At 38.2% G+C, this 16,279-nt stretch overlaps 1 protein-coding gene across 2 annotated transcripts; it reads left to right on the top strand.

The window, feature by feature from the left end:
• Positions 1 to 377: 377 nt before the first annotated feature.
• LOC133735452 (uncharacterized) lies at positions 378 to 10,076 on the top strand. 2 transcript variants are annotated; one of them, XM_062162855.1, is made up of 8 exons: positions 378 to 586; positions 698 to 754; positions 3,050 to 3,320; positions 6,197 to 6,258; positions 6,713 to 6,911; positions 7,007 to 7,097; positions 7,358 to 7,420; positions 9,803 to 10,070. In XM_062162855.1, exons 2-8 carry the CDS (start codon positions 701 to 703, stop codon positions 9,897 to 9,899), a joined length of 837 nt encoding a protein of 278 aa, XP_062018839.1. In that variant the 5' UTR covers positions 378 to 586; positions 698 to 700; the 3' UTR covers positions 9,900 to 10,070. The 2 variants fall into 2 exon arrangements, with proteins under 2 accessions (XP_062018839.1, XP_062018838.1); XM_062162854.1 differs by having other exon boundaries at positions 413 to 586; positions 7,007 to 7,107; positions 7,364 to 7,420; positions 9,803 to 10,076.
• The last annotated feature ends 6,203 nt before the right edge of the window (positions 10,077 to 16,279 follow it).

Raw genomic sequence — 16,279 nt, 5'->3', positions numbered from 1 at the left:
TACTAAAGCACAGAAACCAGAGGAAAGATAAAATTACACAGAACTTGTTTAAAGTACTCAGCAGTCAAAAAAACCAAAATTTGACTTACAATTTTCCAAGGAACATGCCAACTGCGAGATATTTAGATGAATTGGTAGTTTTATTTCCAGCTTCCATTGAGGCACTTGCATTGGTATTTTCCCCTGCTTCGGTAACAATAGTATTGTTCCAAGGCACTTTCTCCTTGAAAGTGATCCATCACATTCTCTCTCTCTCTCTCTCTCTCTCTCTCTCTCTCTCTCTCTCTCTCTCTCTCTCTCTCTCTCTCTCTCTCTCTGTAGCACATACTTTAATCGATTTTTGTCCCCTTTTCCTTCTCAAAATCTCAGCAGCACACAATTAACCTGATCACCAAAAAAAAAATCACAAATTTTCTTGTACCCAATTGCATCCACCACAGATTCCTGCACCACAAATTAGTGCCCAATTCTGGTACGCAAATTTAACGCTTCACTTGAGAGCCTATTTATACAATGGCTTTGCTGCTCTTTGCTCACTCAAAAACTCACTAAATTGTCTTTCTGGTTTTCTCTCTGTCTTTTTAAGGTTAGTTTCTTAGTTGCTTGTTGGGTTTAGTGTTTTTCATCCAATTGGGTTTTATTGAATTTTGTTGGGTTTATATTGATTGGTTTCTTTTTGTGTTTGGTTGTGTTTCAGCTGATGGATTTGAAGATTGAAATGCAGAGGGCAAGGGCAATCTCTTTTGCTTCTCATGTAAGTGCAAAAGATTCTTGTTCAATTAATATTTGCTTATTATTGTGTTGAATCTTAGTAAAGTTTGTAACTTTTTGCAAAATTCAGATAGGAGGTTATATCCTGAATACCTATTGATATTCAGATAGGAGCTGTAATTTTCTTTCGTAAGTCCTATGCATTTGTTTGTTCATAAGAAAGTGGTCCAATTTGTATTGGCTTCTTCACAGTGGAAACCATCTTCATATGACATAATATAGCAAAACACCGTATGCGTAAATTCAATCTGAGCAGTTTAGTGTGGTTCTTCAGAACTGCATCAAGAAAGTAGGAACTTGTTCTCTATGAATATGGCTTCTTTGAAGCAGTATTGTTGGATGAGATGTTGGTGTAGTTCTCTCCGTAAATGTAACTCGTAAATGAGTTTCAGTATACCCAGTATCATTTAGAGTTAGAGGATGATACAATCGTTTTTCTTTTGGGGGATGATGAGAATTTAAGTAAGTTATTATTTATGATGAGTCCTTTGATATTGTTTCTGGTTTGTGTTTTTGGTATCTGGTGGTGGAGAAGCTCAGAGAAGTAGAAGGGTGGAGAAAAAGCTTTTTTATTGAGTATTTCGTCCAATCTGTTTCGAGTAGTTTTCTTACCTATTATCTTTTTGTTTTTCGAGTCCTTAGTCTTTCTAACTGGAGTAGCCAACCAGTTAGAAAGACTAATGAGAAGTTTTCTGTGGCAAGGGTGGAGGGGAGGAAGAAATTACCATTTAGTAGTGGTTTGTCAAACAACGGAGAAAAGTGGTTTTCTGGTGGAGAACTTGATGAAGAGAAATGAGGCCTTCTAGGTTCCTTGTTCTTGTAGGGTATTAGTATGTTTTCCTAGTCTTGTTGCAGGTGTTGTTTGTTTGGGCTTTGTTGTGTGGCACTGTTCCTTTGTGGACTTCTTGTCCAGTTTCTTTTTGTATCATTCTTGTTCTTCAATAAATTTTGTTCTTTTTCCAAAAATCAAATAAAATATGAGACTGTTTTAGGGAAGTGGCTGTGGAGATTTCAGGAAGAAACCCTTTGGTAAACATGGGCTGCACACAAATGGCTGGAACTCCAATATTGTGATCCTGGGTTAAAGCCAAAGTCCATAGCAAGCTATCTCACTACAAATTAATTTGTTTTCTGCTTATTGCCATTTTGTGGTGGGAATGGGGAAACGGTGAGGTTCCTGGAAGAGAGATTGGTGGCGGAGGCAGCTTGCCATTCATAACTTGTTTTTATATAGATTATGATCATAACTTTACCATTTCTAGGATGTGTACTAATGATTCTACTTGTTCTTTGAGCTGGGTTTGCGATTAGAAGGAATTTGGCTGACTTGAAGTTGTTGAGCTTTTACCTTTATTTTCTCAGCTTCATGACATTGTGTTGGTCTCATCTAAACAAGATAAGAGAATATTGATATTAGAGTCTTTTGGGTGAATTTTCTTGCAAATGTGACTCTTAAGAAGTTGACAGATAACCATGTCTCCTCAATACTCTCTATTCTGTAAGTTTGAAGGCTAAAGTCCCTCCTAATTTCGTATTAATCCTAGGATATTGCTCATGGAAGGAAAATGCTTGTGATTTGGTTCAAAGGAGAAGACCCTATGCTTGGCTCTCCCCTTAGTGGTGTATTATAGGTAAAGAAGAAGCCAAGAGTGTGAATGTTTGTTTCTGCACTTTCCAATTGCTTTAGCTCTTTGGAAAAGGGTTCTTAGGGAATGTAATGTCAGCTGGGACATTAACCAACTGTGAGTAGGAACATCTGTGTGTTTTAAGGAAGAAACAAGGAATTGGTTCTGGGGAGATAGATGTGCTATAATGGCGGTGCTTTGGGTCATTTTGGGGGCATCTTTATGGGCTTTGGTTTCTACAATTTAGGAGTAGCTCGTTTTCAGCTAATTACTTGGATTACAATGCAGCAGTTACTTAAGTACTTAACTCTGTTGCTCATATTCTTGGTGTTTCATTCTTCTTTGCTTGGTGTTTCTAGGAGTTTTCTCAGTGGACATTCTGTTGACTCCTTTTTTATTATTCATTTGAATAACTTCTGTTTTGTATGAAAAAATTGAAGACGGTACACTTTAGATAATTTATAAGCTGAAAAGAAATTCTCATTGTGCGCTTTTAGGGAACATAATGGATTGTCATTCAGACCCTTTATAGCAATCTCAGACAAATTATGATACTTAGATGAATATGGCCGATTCATATTCATTCATTTCATATGCTTTTTACCTTAATAAAACCTAAATTTAATGTTGATCCTGGATTGATATTGGTTCAGACTGGCAATCTTGGGCTACTGCTCCTCTGGCATATTCTGCATCTTTTTATCAGACTATGGTACTTTCTGTTGTGGATGGTTTATGTGCTTGAGAGCTATCTCATTTCTGGTGGAATACTTAAGAAGTATAAAGCCCTTAACGTAGGTAAACTACGGTACCTGGCGATTGTAGTAGAAAGTGAAGACGCATACGAAACTTCCAAAGGTATTGAGCTTCTGCAGTGGCTAGAAGCTATTGGCGTGAAACGTGCGTGCCTCTACGACACAGAAGGTAAATGGTGCCATGTTAGACTAATTTTGATGGTGGACTGTTACACCCCACACCTGATATACCTTTTTACCGAGTTACATGAAATTCTTATTGGTTATCGTTCACGATTTTAATTTTAACATTTAGGGGGGTGGTTAAAAATTGACTTTTTATGAGTTATTAATTTGAGAAAATTTCCTTCATGAAAGTTGTAGAGGACGTTAAACCGAGCGCGTGCATATGTGGTACGTAAAAATCGGAGTTCGTATGTGGAAGTTATAGCTTAAAATGTGAAGTTACTGTTCATGGTAACAAAAATATAAATATGGAAAGTTACCACTGTAGGTTTCCATTTTCGGAAACCCGGTAACTCTCCCTCTCTCTTCTCCCCCGACCCTTTCCCCTTTCGGCCCGAACTGGTTACCTCCGGTTTCTTCCTCCTCCGGCCGACCCACGACGGAATCCGGCTACCCCCAAGCTCGGTTTCTTCCCCCGGTCACGTCTGTGGAGGTATCTTTGGACGATTTGGCCGGAAAAGCTCGGATCGAAGGAAATTCCTCCTCGGTTGCAGTTTTGGGATTTTGCCGATTTCCGGCCACCTCCGGCAGCCATATTCCCATCGAAGGTACGGTTTTTGATGGTGATTATTTTCCCTAAGGTGGTTCGTTCCGATTTGCATTGTAGAAGCCGAATTGATAATTTTCCATTCTAGGGTTCTTGGAGCTTCGGGGCTTTCCTTCACCGGCTCGATTCGGCCACTTAGAGGTAAAATTGATCAATGTTGTAGTTGAGAAGTTGTTTGGGTCTGTTGAGATGATGTTGTTGCCGGAATTTGGTGGTCATCGGAGAAGGTTGCCGCCGGCGCGTGGTCCCCACGCGCCGCCACTGTAGGTAGCGCGTGGAGGCGCGTATAGCAGGGTTTTAGATGTCGTTTTAATCCCCTATACCAGTTGATGATTGTAGAATGTAATGTGTGAAGTTTGGTTGACATCGGAGGAATTTCGGATTGAGTTTAAATTGTATAATTAACGGTTTGCGTGAATTCGAATGCCGGAATTATTTCGAATTCACTCGAGAATTAATTTATCGATGAGAGATTATTGTGGGAGTAAGGATGGATGTTGTGGAGAGTTGAGGAGTTGGATTTTAGGAAAGGGGGGGATGTTTTGAATTTCCAATTATAAGTATTGTAGAGTTAATTCCGTCCTGTGAATTATATATATATATATATATTTATGAATGTTATTCGTACAGGGCGAGAGGAGTCTTCGTACGAGGAAAATACCGAGCGACGTCAGGATTGAGCATATATAGTGAGTGGACTTTTGTTTTTAAGAATTGATGCATGCATTTATTTCTTGAAGTAATGCTCTAATTATTTATCATATTACATTTCGAGCATATGATTTATTTTCAGAGATTGATTATTATTTGACGAATTATTTATTTCCGAGGTGATTTCCGGAATTATACTTTTTTTTTAATTATATTTCTATTCGTCGATTTGAGACTTTTAAAGGATTTTCGAAATGGGATTTCGATGGAGTTATATTTCTTGTTTATTTATCGACTTTCGGCTTTGGCATTGGGAGTGCCTTGATGATGAACTTGGAATTGGTTTTGTTTCGATTCATGGAGATTATGTTTTATTATTATTTTCTCTCCTATTTATTTTGAACTTGAGATTATCTTGGCGTGTGGGACACGTCGTTGGAAATTCTTTTACGAGAGATGGGGGAAGCCTTATGTATTTTGGATTTACTGGATTTTAGGTTATGTTTCCCTGTGCCATACTGAGGGGTGATTTTATCATGCTAGCATTGATTTTCCGCCTTTGTGGCGCGGTGATGGGATCACCGTAGCCCTTCCGCCTTTGTGGCGCAGGTTACTGTCTCTGTGACAGTAATTCTGTAGCCCAGTATCCTATCGCTACACTTAGTGGCGTAAGGGTATATTACGGGAGTTATGGGAGTTCTTTAGCCTGGGAGGCTATCACCCAACCAAGCCTGCGTGGCTTATTCGTATGGCTATCATCTTCCCCTACTTATACTATTTTTGACTAGCGGGGACTAGTCTGAGTTTTCTTAACCAGCGGGGCTGGACTTATATTTTCGAGTATTGAAATTTCAATCTTTTACTCTGTTGTTGTGACTAGCGGGGCTAGTCGGTTTTCTGGAGTTCAACGTTTTTCGGATTATTTTCTTAAGTGTTTTATAAATGTTGCATGCATCCGGATTTTATATATATCGAAAATGTGGGAAAGTATAAAATCCATTTGGTTTATATTTGTTTTTTTTTGTCCACTCACGCTAACGTTTTTATGTACTTTCCCCTGGGCCCTTCGGTTTCAAATGCCCAGTTTTCAGTGTTGCTGCTCGGCGTTCTGAAGTGAGCCATAGTGACCGCATCCGCTTCCGTCATCATATTTTGTAGGTTATTCATTTAGCCTACTGTACTCTATATTAAACTTATATTCCTAGAATGCTCTGATTACTAAGGGATATGTGACCCAAACTTGTATGAAATATATTTGAGGTCTATGACCTAACTTTGGTGATTGTAGTAACTTGTACCTTTCGGAGATTATGGGTGATGTTGTTAGCTTTGAGATGAGATTTGTGGAATTTGGGAGCAGGGTGGTTCCAGGAGTTTGTGGTTGGATTATTTAGAAGTGAATTTTGTTTTCCGCAGGATTTTGGGTTATCCATTTTTAAGGGAGGTTATGCCGAAATTTTTGGTAAATCTCCTTTAAAGGTGGGTCCCGCAGGGCCACTTCGGATTCCAGGGTGGAATTCGGGGCGGGTCTTGTCATGGACCTTCTTCTCCTATTGATGTCTAATAATCTGACATATACATACAATCCTTTGTGTAATTCTTTCTCATTTTATGAGTTCTAGGAGTGTTGAAGAAATCAAAAGAAGTCATCTTGACAAAACTGAAAAATGCAGTAGTATATGAGGTATTGTGTTCTATTCCTTTACTTTTTTCTCCAGTTTAACACAAACAATAACCAAAATACATGCATACTTGGAGGATGTTTTCACAATTTATAATCACACCAAGATGTATCTATAATTCAGGATTGAGTTAGTATGTCCAATTGTTAAGTTTTTCGCTACCAATAATATTTGTTATTAATAAACTTCCATATTTTTTATTTGACTTGTAGAGGCTTTTTTAATGTTAAGCATACAGAAAGCTTACTACATTATTAATTAGATTACTGATGTAGGGTTGATGGGATCTAAGTGTGTGTGTGTGTAGATATATATATATATATAGACACACACACACACATATCTGTATTTTGTGTACTTATCATACTTGTACTAACATATGTGTCTTTCAAAATGAATTATTCCATGACTGATGATTAAAATCTTTTGACCGAACTTAATATTTATCATGTGCAGGAAGGTTATCAAGATGAAAGCTTAGTTGACCAGAAACGCATGTCTCTAGAATTTTGTTCATTCTCTGATGGAAAAGAAGCTATAACCAAAGCAGCTAACTTGCTCTTTGTGAAGTATTCGAAATTGGCGACACTACCTGGTGAACATGAAGAGAAAATCTTTACAGAACCTCACATGGATGATGCACTTAAAGCTATTGGTTAGTTTACTGTCATATGCATCAATTGTTTACTATTTATGATTTACTTTTACAGTTTAGTTAAACTTCTGGGTGTTTTTGTATTGTCATTTCAGGTGGCAGAGGGCCGGACCCTGACCCCCTATTAGTTTATGGACCTGCAAGATGCCGCCTTGGTTTTCCTGCATGGAGAATGCGATATACTGATCGAGATTGTGTGAGTATTCTTTAGACCACATATGTTGATGAGAGTAGTTACTATATTTTTTCCCAACCTGTCTACTTGATCTGGTTATGTTATTTTGCTCAAGTTTAAGCCAATCACTAATGTGAACTATATATTTGTTTGGTAGTTTGTGCATATTTGTTTTCTTCACGAGAAGTTTTCAGAATACTTCTGAAACAGAAGCTTTCCCTTATTTCTTGTGCATGTCTGTTTCTTGAACTGATTCTATCTCATACTTGTGGTGCAGACACATGGGTCAGCTAAAGCATATGAGCTACGGTTCCCTAATTAAAGCCATTTACAGGTAGGCCTCATCATTTAGCCCTTAGGCCCTAAACCCGCCCTAAGCCCGCCCGGCCCGTAGGGCCGAAGCCCTACCCGGCCCTTACATTAGGGCGGGCCGGTCCTACCCTTTCTCAAATAGGGTAGGGTAAGGGTCATGCAAATGAAGCCCGGCCCTACCCTACGGCCTGGCCCAACCCTAAAAGCCATACCCTAAAATTTATATATTATTTTTATTATTTTTCTATATTACATATTTACATAAAAAGAAATAAGAAATATGTTATTTTAGAGAATGGGTATTAGATTGAACATTTGAACCCGATTAATTTATGTAAATCTAATTTTTATATCATACACTCCAAAGAGAATGGACACTAATTTTTTATAAATCTATATTTATATATCATACACTCCAAAGAGCAACCTCTATCAATTCAAAGAAAATGAGAAAATCAACCGTTGGATGTGATTATTACAATAAATTATGCGTGTGGTTAAAAATTTAGTCAATTTCACCATAGTTTCGAACCCGATCGGTTTGGTCAACCATATTCACTTGTATGTTTTTTTGGTTGACCGATGGCGTGACAACCGCAAAACGTGCTAATTTTTTTACATCACATTTTTAAATATTTCATCAATGGATGTGCGTAGATATAAGATAAAAATTTCAAATTTAATTACAAATATGTTGGTCTATACCAATTTGCCTCCTAAAGTTATATAACTTATACATTGCATTTAAATGATTGAGGTTACCCTCCATGAGCAAAATGGGGGACGAAATGGAATTTTTTAAAATGAACCGCTGGATGTTGTTTTCATATGAATATATGTTAGTGGTAGAAATTTCTGCCTTCGGTTGGACCTCGATCTACCCGGTCAACTCAATACCCTAAATAGAACATAAAACAAATATGCTCTTAACCGGTCCTTGGAAATTCACTTTTTTCGATCTTTCAGCTCCCACACTCTCATGGGTAGGGGTTCTACTTACGGATGTCAAAATTCCGCAACGTTTGTCCGTGCATGGTGCCGCTCTCCTTAGGGAAGTTTGCTTGTGCAAAGCGTTGACCGCTACGTTGGACGCCTTATTCACGGCAGATCGGCCTAATTTATTTAAACAATACCTATCAATGTTGTATAAACATATGAGAATTTTCAGATTGGTCGATTTTCATTTCAAAATTTTTGGATCGCACATAATCCTTATATGCCTTGTAATGTAGTATAACTAATTTATTAGGCTTGTTACCCTCCATGAGGAAAATGGGGGACGAAATGGAATTTTTTAAAATGAACCGCTGGATGTTGTTTTCATATGAATATATGTTAGTGGTAGAAATTTCAGCAATTTCCGCCTTCGGTTGGACCTCGATCTAGCCGGTCAACTCAATACCCTAAATAGAACATAAAACAAATATGCTCTTAACCGGTCCTTGGCAATTCACTTTTTTCGATCTTTCAGCTCCCACACTCTCATGGGTGGGGGTCTACTTACGGATGTCAAAATTCCGCAACGTTGTCCGTGCATGGTGCCGCTCCCATTAGGGAAGTTTGCTTGTGCAAAGCGTTGACCGCTACGTTGGACGCCTTATTCACGGAAGATCGGCCTAATTTCTTTACACAATACCTATCAATGTTGTATAAACATATGAGAATTTTCAGATTGGTCGATTTTCATTTCAAAATTTTTGGATCGCACATAATCCTTATATGCCTTGTAATGTAGTATAACTAGTTTATTAGGCTTGTTACCCTCCATGAGTATTGTCAGATTGATCAATTTCCATTTCGAAATTTTTGGCCCGCCCGAATAAGCCATATTTTTTTTTTTTTCTATTTTTTAATTACGTTTCTCTTTTTTCTATAATATGCAATTTATCTCTTTCTTTGTAATTGATTTCATAAGTTTTGTTTTCTTTATTTTCTATTTTCTTTGTTACACAACAATTAATATTGGGAGATTTATATAGATAGTTAATTGAATATAACCACCTTAAGTAATATTAATAAATGTTATAAGTTACAAGTATTATATGAATATAAAATATGTTCAATAAAAAACAATGAGTCTTTTATCACCAATACATACCATTAAGCCATATTTTGAGAAGAAAAAAATAATGTTTTTTTTTTTTTTGTTAAACAAAATAAGGCCCTTTTTAGCCCATTTCGACCCTATTTGGCCCTATTTGAGGGCCGGCCCGATCCGGCCTTTTCGGCCCTAACAGATCGGGCTTTTCGGGCGGGTAAGGGTTAGCATATTTAAGCCCCGGCCCGACCCTACCCGGCCCTAAATTTTGTTGACTTTGACTAGGCCCGGCCCGGCCCGACCCTAAGCCCTAAAATTTAGGGTAGGGCCGGCCCTAGCCCGGCCCATGATGACCCCTATTTACAGGTTCACCACTGTGCGCCAAAACTATGGTAAGCAGTTTGTTGTCCAGTTGTACTCGTCAATTTGTCAACTCTTCTTATTGTTTGCAACGAATTACTGATTCAGTAGGTGGCAAGTTTGCAATGGTATTCAAAATAATTGTTTTCATTGCCCATCTATAGACACAACATAGTGTCTTAGAAATTGGTTTGACATTTTATACTCTACTTGTTCCACAGGTAAATGACATTGCATTTGGGTGATCATATGTGGAAGGCAGATGACATTTGGAACATAATGGTATTTTGAGTGATTTTTTTTTGTTTTTTTGAATTCAGGGATAAAATAGGATTTTTAAAGTTTCAAAAAAGTTAGGAGTTCTAAATGCTAATATGGGTTTCTCAAAAAAAAAAAATGCTAATATGGGAGGTAGAGTGAGAGAGAGGCGGCTAATTGTTGGGTATTGGATGGGGAACGTGTTTGGGATTTTTTGAGATAGGCGTTTATTCATTTGGGTATTGGATCAGAATGGTATTTTGAGTGATTTTTTTTTTTTTTGAATTCAGGGATAAAATAGGATTTTTAAAGTTTCAAAAAAGTTAGGAGTTCTAAATGCTAATATGGGAGGTAGAGTGAGAGAGAGAGGCAGCTAATCGTTGGGTATCGGATGGGGAACGTGTTTGGATTTTTTGAGATAGGCGTTTATTCATTTGGGTATTGGATTAGAATGGTATTTTCAGTGAATTTTTTTGTTTGTTTGAATTCAGGGATAAAATAAGATTTTTAAAGTTTCAATAAAGTTAGGATGTCTAAATGCTAGTATGGGAGGCACAAACGGAAGCTCCATTTACCAAACGAAAGTGTTAAAATGTGAAAAAAATATCTTTTTTTTATAAAGTGACACCGTTTATAACTAACTGTATATAATGGCTACATTACATTGCAATAACCGACTTGTTCGTTAAAAAATTCAAATCGAATTTTCAATTTTACGCAGAGCATAACCCAATACATAGACCCTTAACCACTAGCTACTTTTTCAAGATCAAATCTTTCTCTCTTCGATCTCCTTCTTCTTTTATTCTCCCCAATTCAAGAACTGGATGCCTTTGATTCAAATAGAGAAGATGAAGGTTACTTCCCTTGATTTCATTTACATCTTTGCATCTCCTTTTGCTATCCCATTTCATTAACATCTATTCTCTTTTTGCTTCTCTTTTGCCAACTGGTTTCTAAGTCGTGGCAAACAATAATAGCTGATCTTGAGTTCAATCACATGGTAGGCCAACGTAATTGCCCTGTTAGCATATTTGTCAACTATGTTGATTTCCCCTAAAGAGTATGCATCATTCACTACTCGAGTGACACTAGTTATTCTGTGGAAGACTTTGGTCTCCTTAGTGATTTCAAGGAAATTTTGGGTTCTTGTTATGGATTGATATGTCTTGGGGATGAAGAACAACAAGAGTTATTGTTCTTGAATCATTTTACTAAATGGATTCACATGATACAAGAACTAGGAAATACCTCTGGGAACTATGGATTTGGATGTGATCTGAGTACTGAAGATTTCAAGCTAGTCAAATTATTGGACAATAACTCTGCTCATCGTGACACAAGGGCTGTAATGATATATTCAATGAAAGATCATCGTTGGAGAGAGAAATTCCATGAAAGTTGGGTGTTTACATTGGCCCCTTCAGCTGCTAATTTTGTTGCTGATCAACTATATTTTGGAGAGGCTTTTATTGAAAACTCCAGAACAACAAGTAGCAGCAAAAGATATGCTAATCACTTTCGATATTTGCTGGGAAACTTTTGGAAGAGTTCAATTCCCTGAAGAACTTTGTGGGCCATAGGTTACCTATGGAGTGATTGAGAACAAGCTATTTGCTTGCCTCTGTGCTCCATGACAGGGGTCGTTCCACTTCCCCTTTCACTTACCACGATCATTTGTAATGCAGTTGCCTTTAAGATCCTAAACTACAAAATAAATCTTGCTTGTTTATTGCAATTGTACCTACAAGGTAATATCATCTTTCTTCTTCTAGCCAAAAGAAAGGAACCATATATAACTTCACTGTTCAACAAAGAAAAAGTATAACATCACTAAAGATGTTAAGTTCAAATTTTAGGCTTTGACAAAGTAGATGAAGTTGTAAAAGCGCCGCCGCCGCCCCCTTCCTCTGCCACCAACTCCGCCACCACCACCTCTGCCACCAACCTTACACGCGTCCGCCTCTTCAATTTTCCACTCCTTCATTCTACATCCCTTTCCGTTCCAAATCTTCATTAACGCAATTCGGAAACGCTCTGTAGTTCCGCTTTCATTCTTCGACTTCTCTGTTCCGCACCCTTTTCCTCGGGATAGATTCCTCAAGGCAACGAGGGATGTGGTGATCAATGGTTTTATCGAGACTGTTGGTGCTTCTATTGAAAGCATTATATTCGTGGACAAAAAAAGGGCCTACTTCTGGCTTCTTCTAGCGGTCATGATCATCCTTATTCTCCTTTTGTTTTGAGTCACTCCCCGCCCTCACACTTATGCGTCTGTACTCGAGTTGGTTGTCGGCATCTGCATTTGCGTGCAGCTGCTTGTTAGGTAGACATTGTTTCGTGATCTGAAGAAGCTTGCTGGAAAGGAAGTGGCTGCAACTGTTGTCTTTAGTGGCTTTGGAAAATTTTTGATAGGGCTGGGCATATAAAACCGAAGTACCAAACCCGACCCGAGCCCGTACCGAAAACAAATAAAACGGGCCGGTACTGAAAATATTAAAATTACTGTTGGGCCCGGCCCGTATCGTACAGAATAAACGGGACGAGCCTCGGTTCTCACTTTTAAGTCCCGTTTTGGGCCCGGCCCGTACCGATTTATATAAATATATATAATATCTATAATATATATTATCTTTCTCACGAATGTGCCCCTTCCACGTTCCACGACCCACCCACTTTCTTTTCTATCTAGTCTCTCTCTCTATCCCACCTCTCTGTGGCTCTCCCTCCCTCAACCTTTTATCCTATATTCCTCTCGGTTTCTTATCTTTGTTCTCCCTCTCTCTCTCTCTCTCTCCCCCCCCCCCCCCCCCTCCGTCTTCACCTTTCTATGGCTCTCTCTCCCTCACCCTTTATTTAGCCTTTCTTTCCTCACCCTTTATTCAACTTCTCTTTTTCAAAGACATCACCACCACACCACTGCACTCCGGCATCCTCGGCCCACCGCCATCTTCGGCACCACAATCGTCGCACCACCCACAAGGAACGCCTTCCAGATCTGTTCCCATCGATTTTAATTATCTTTTTTAAGATCTGGGTTTTGTCAATTTGTGCATGTTCTATGAAAGAAATTGTATCTGGAATTATGCAGGGTAATTTTAATTTTTTCTTTTCTTGAGATCCAGGTTTGTAAAAGTTGAGATCGGGGTTTGTAAAAATTGATATTTGAGTTGTATATGTATTTCGATAGTCTATGCCTTTCTAAATCGGTGTTTGCTTGCTTTGTTTTTGTTTAGTTGGCTGTAATTCATGGCTAGAGCCAACCCAGACTGCCTTCCAGATGCTCGCTCGAGAGCATGATCATTTTTTTCATTAAAAAAAAGCTTAAGTACCGAACCCGACCCGGGCCCGTACTGAACCTGTTCGGTTTCGGTACCGTCGGTACCAACTCTGGAAAATCAAAATCCTGTCCCGACCTGACCCGTACCGAAATATATTTTCGGGATCGGGCTCGGAATCACTCAGTAACCGGTCCGTGCCCAGCCCTAATTTTTGATGAGGGCAACGAACCGAATTCAGATACATTAGGAGAAAAAGAAAGCGGTCCAGGATTACTAGGATGCCAACCATTTAGTTTGAAAGATAGAAGAGAAAGAAGAATCAGTGTGGGCTTCTGCTCTTAGCTGTTTGCTTTATTTTGTCTGTGGTAGCGGCAAATTATTGAGAAACCAGATAAATGGACTTGACATAAGGGTTGTTAAGGCACTCCTAGTAACTAGCAGGAAGAATTCTTGTGCAGAAGTCGTTCATTGCAAGCTTATTAGCATGTTAGCAAACATGTTTTACCAAGTACCTGAAGAAACCGATGAGACTGTCTCAAGTACCCGTTTATTTGTTGTGGAGCAAGTTGATCTTATTGGTGGAATTGAGTTTATTTTCCTTAGGTATGCTACTAATTTTTCTTGACCTTGAAATTAATAGTTAGACAAGCTTGATTATGAAAAAAGAAGATTTAGAAACTATTGGATTCAAAGCGTAGAGTGATAGGACTAAGGTCCCTTGGTGATCAGAATATTATTATCATCGTTGTTGTAAAGACTTCCTTTAACGTTGATGAGGTCAAACAACACTTTAATAATCTGATGTAATCATTTACTTTAGTAGATTGATGAATGGTGATGGATCTGTTTTTTCAAAAAAAAAATATATATATGAAGTTTTTTAAGAATTAGATTTTAATGCTCTTATGTTGCAACCAGGGGCGGAACCAGAATTTGATTTTGAGGCGGGGGTGTTCCAGACAGAAAGTATAGATCATATAACTGAATTACTATAACATAAGTTGAAAGTTAAAAAAAAAAAAAACATTATAACACAATTGAAGTTCATTGATTTTAGTTCTTGGAAATTTAGCACGATTTTCAGGCTCTTGAGTCTCAACATCAGACTGTGGTAAGGCAGCACTAGGTTCGGAGTTTTCGAGTGTTTTTCTTTTAGTAAACCACTTATCCAGTGTCTTCTGTGGATGAATTTTTTTATCTACAAATAAAAAAAATGCATATAAACAATGAGTATTCAAACAAATCTATTGCTGTTGTTGCTCGTAATTCTCATCCTAGAATTTTCGCAGTTGATTTTGAGCTGAGAATAGCCTCTGCTGCACTTGAAGCAGAGGTGAAGGCTTGTTTGTTTGGGTTGAGGCAGCAGCTGGTGTTATAAGATGCTGTCTTTGGGACGCATATATATTTTTAAGAACCTGGTTGATTTTGCGAATGTTCCTTTTGTGGCAGCAGCAGTTGGGAATGCTATTCGACAGTTTATTGGGCTAAATTTGTTCTGGGTGAAGGTTGATAGGTCTGGTAATCATTGTGCTTCTACTCTTGCGAGGCTCAGATTTCAAGGAAGATTGTTGAATGATTGGCGCGAGTGGCTTTTTGTGACATATGAACCTGAGCAATAAGATCTATTTTAATATCGATCGAAACTCTAGTTGTAAACTTTTATTGTCTACGCTAATGAATGCTAGTTGAATTTAGGGATAAATTTGAACATCAATTACCAGATGCTGCTTTTGCAGTAACTCTCTTATTTTAACATGTGGAGATTTGTGTATCTATAAAAAAAAATTGATCGAAAAAAATAAGCCAAAAAAAAAAATCAATCGAACAAAACATAAAAAAAGAATGAAAAAAATAAGAATGGTACAAGAATTTAGTTGAGAATTTGATTGATGAAATAATAAGTATAGACAAGAAAGAAACGAAAAATATAATACAGCAAAAAAAAAAAAAAAGGTATCGCAAAATACCTTTCGCAGTTTGCTTGCTTGGTGGCTTGGTGCAGATTAAGAGAAAAAAAGAACTAGGTTACAAAAACAAAGCACGGATTGCAAACCCAATATATAGAGATAAAGGCATAAAGTTGTGAAAATCCCTTAACCAAAGCAAAAAAAGCCGTCTAAATCCTAATGACTTAGGAAATACGAATACTTATTTATTATTATTTTGACTATTATCTCTTATTTTATTGTTTTGAGCATTTTTGTCAGATCTCCCCATCAAGCCCTCCTTGGCGGGAGAAGGTTTGGTATTGCCGGAGTCCACCTTGCTTCTGGACTCCCGACCGCCACCCCTTCGACTTCTACCTCACAGTCGGGAATTCCACCCCCCCTGCGCCGATCTGCCAATGCTAGTGTGAGGAAACTGCTCAAGCTGAGGAGACTGACATCACGGAGCATAATCCATCACAGCTGACGAGACTAATGGGACACGGTTGTTATTGGGTTTTGGTTGGGACCGGTATCTATTTGACAGTTATTCTACTTATGACCCTGATTTATACGCCTAATATCATGATTATGTGGGAGCATTTTTTGTCTGGACTAGTCCAAGTATACTAGACTTCTGATTCTAGAGTATTGAGGCTATTCATACATTATGTGTGTGCATTCAGACTCTTTGGGATTGCAATTATTGTTGTTATTCTGGTGTTACAGTTCACTTGGTCTCTATTGAACCAATTTTGGTCACTCTCATACTTGATTGCCTCATCTCGAGAAGGTGTGGTCGCCTCATCTCGAGGAGGTGGACACATTAGTTAAGCTCCTAGAAGAATTTAGGAAGGGAAAGATGCATGAATTATCCACAGGACTTGCTTTCCAAAAAAACCAAACTACATAACTTAGAAGTCAACTTTGATGCGCTCAAAGTGAGAGCTCAAAATTAACCCTGTTGACAATTGTTAGTACATTAGCAAGTAGGGATAGTTCTATCCGGGAATTGAGGG

Source organism: Rosa rugosa, chromosome 3 (assembly GCF_958449725.1).
Source record: "Rosa rugosa chromosome 3, drRosRugo1.1, whole genome shotgun sequence".
NCBI classification, from domain to species: Eukaryota; Viridiplantae; Streptophyta; class Magnoliopsida; order Rosales; family Rosaceae; genus Rosa; species Rosa rugosa.
This window is presented reverse-complemented; position numbering and strand designations above follow the sequence as displayed.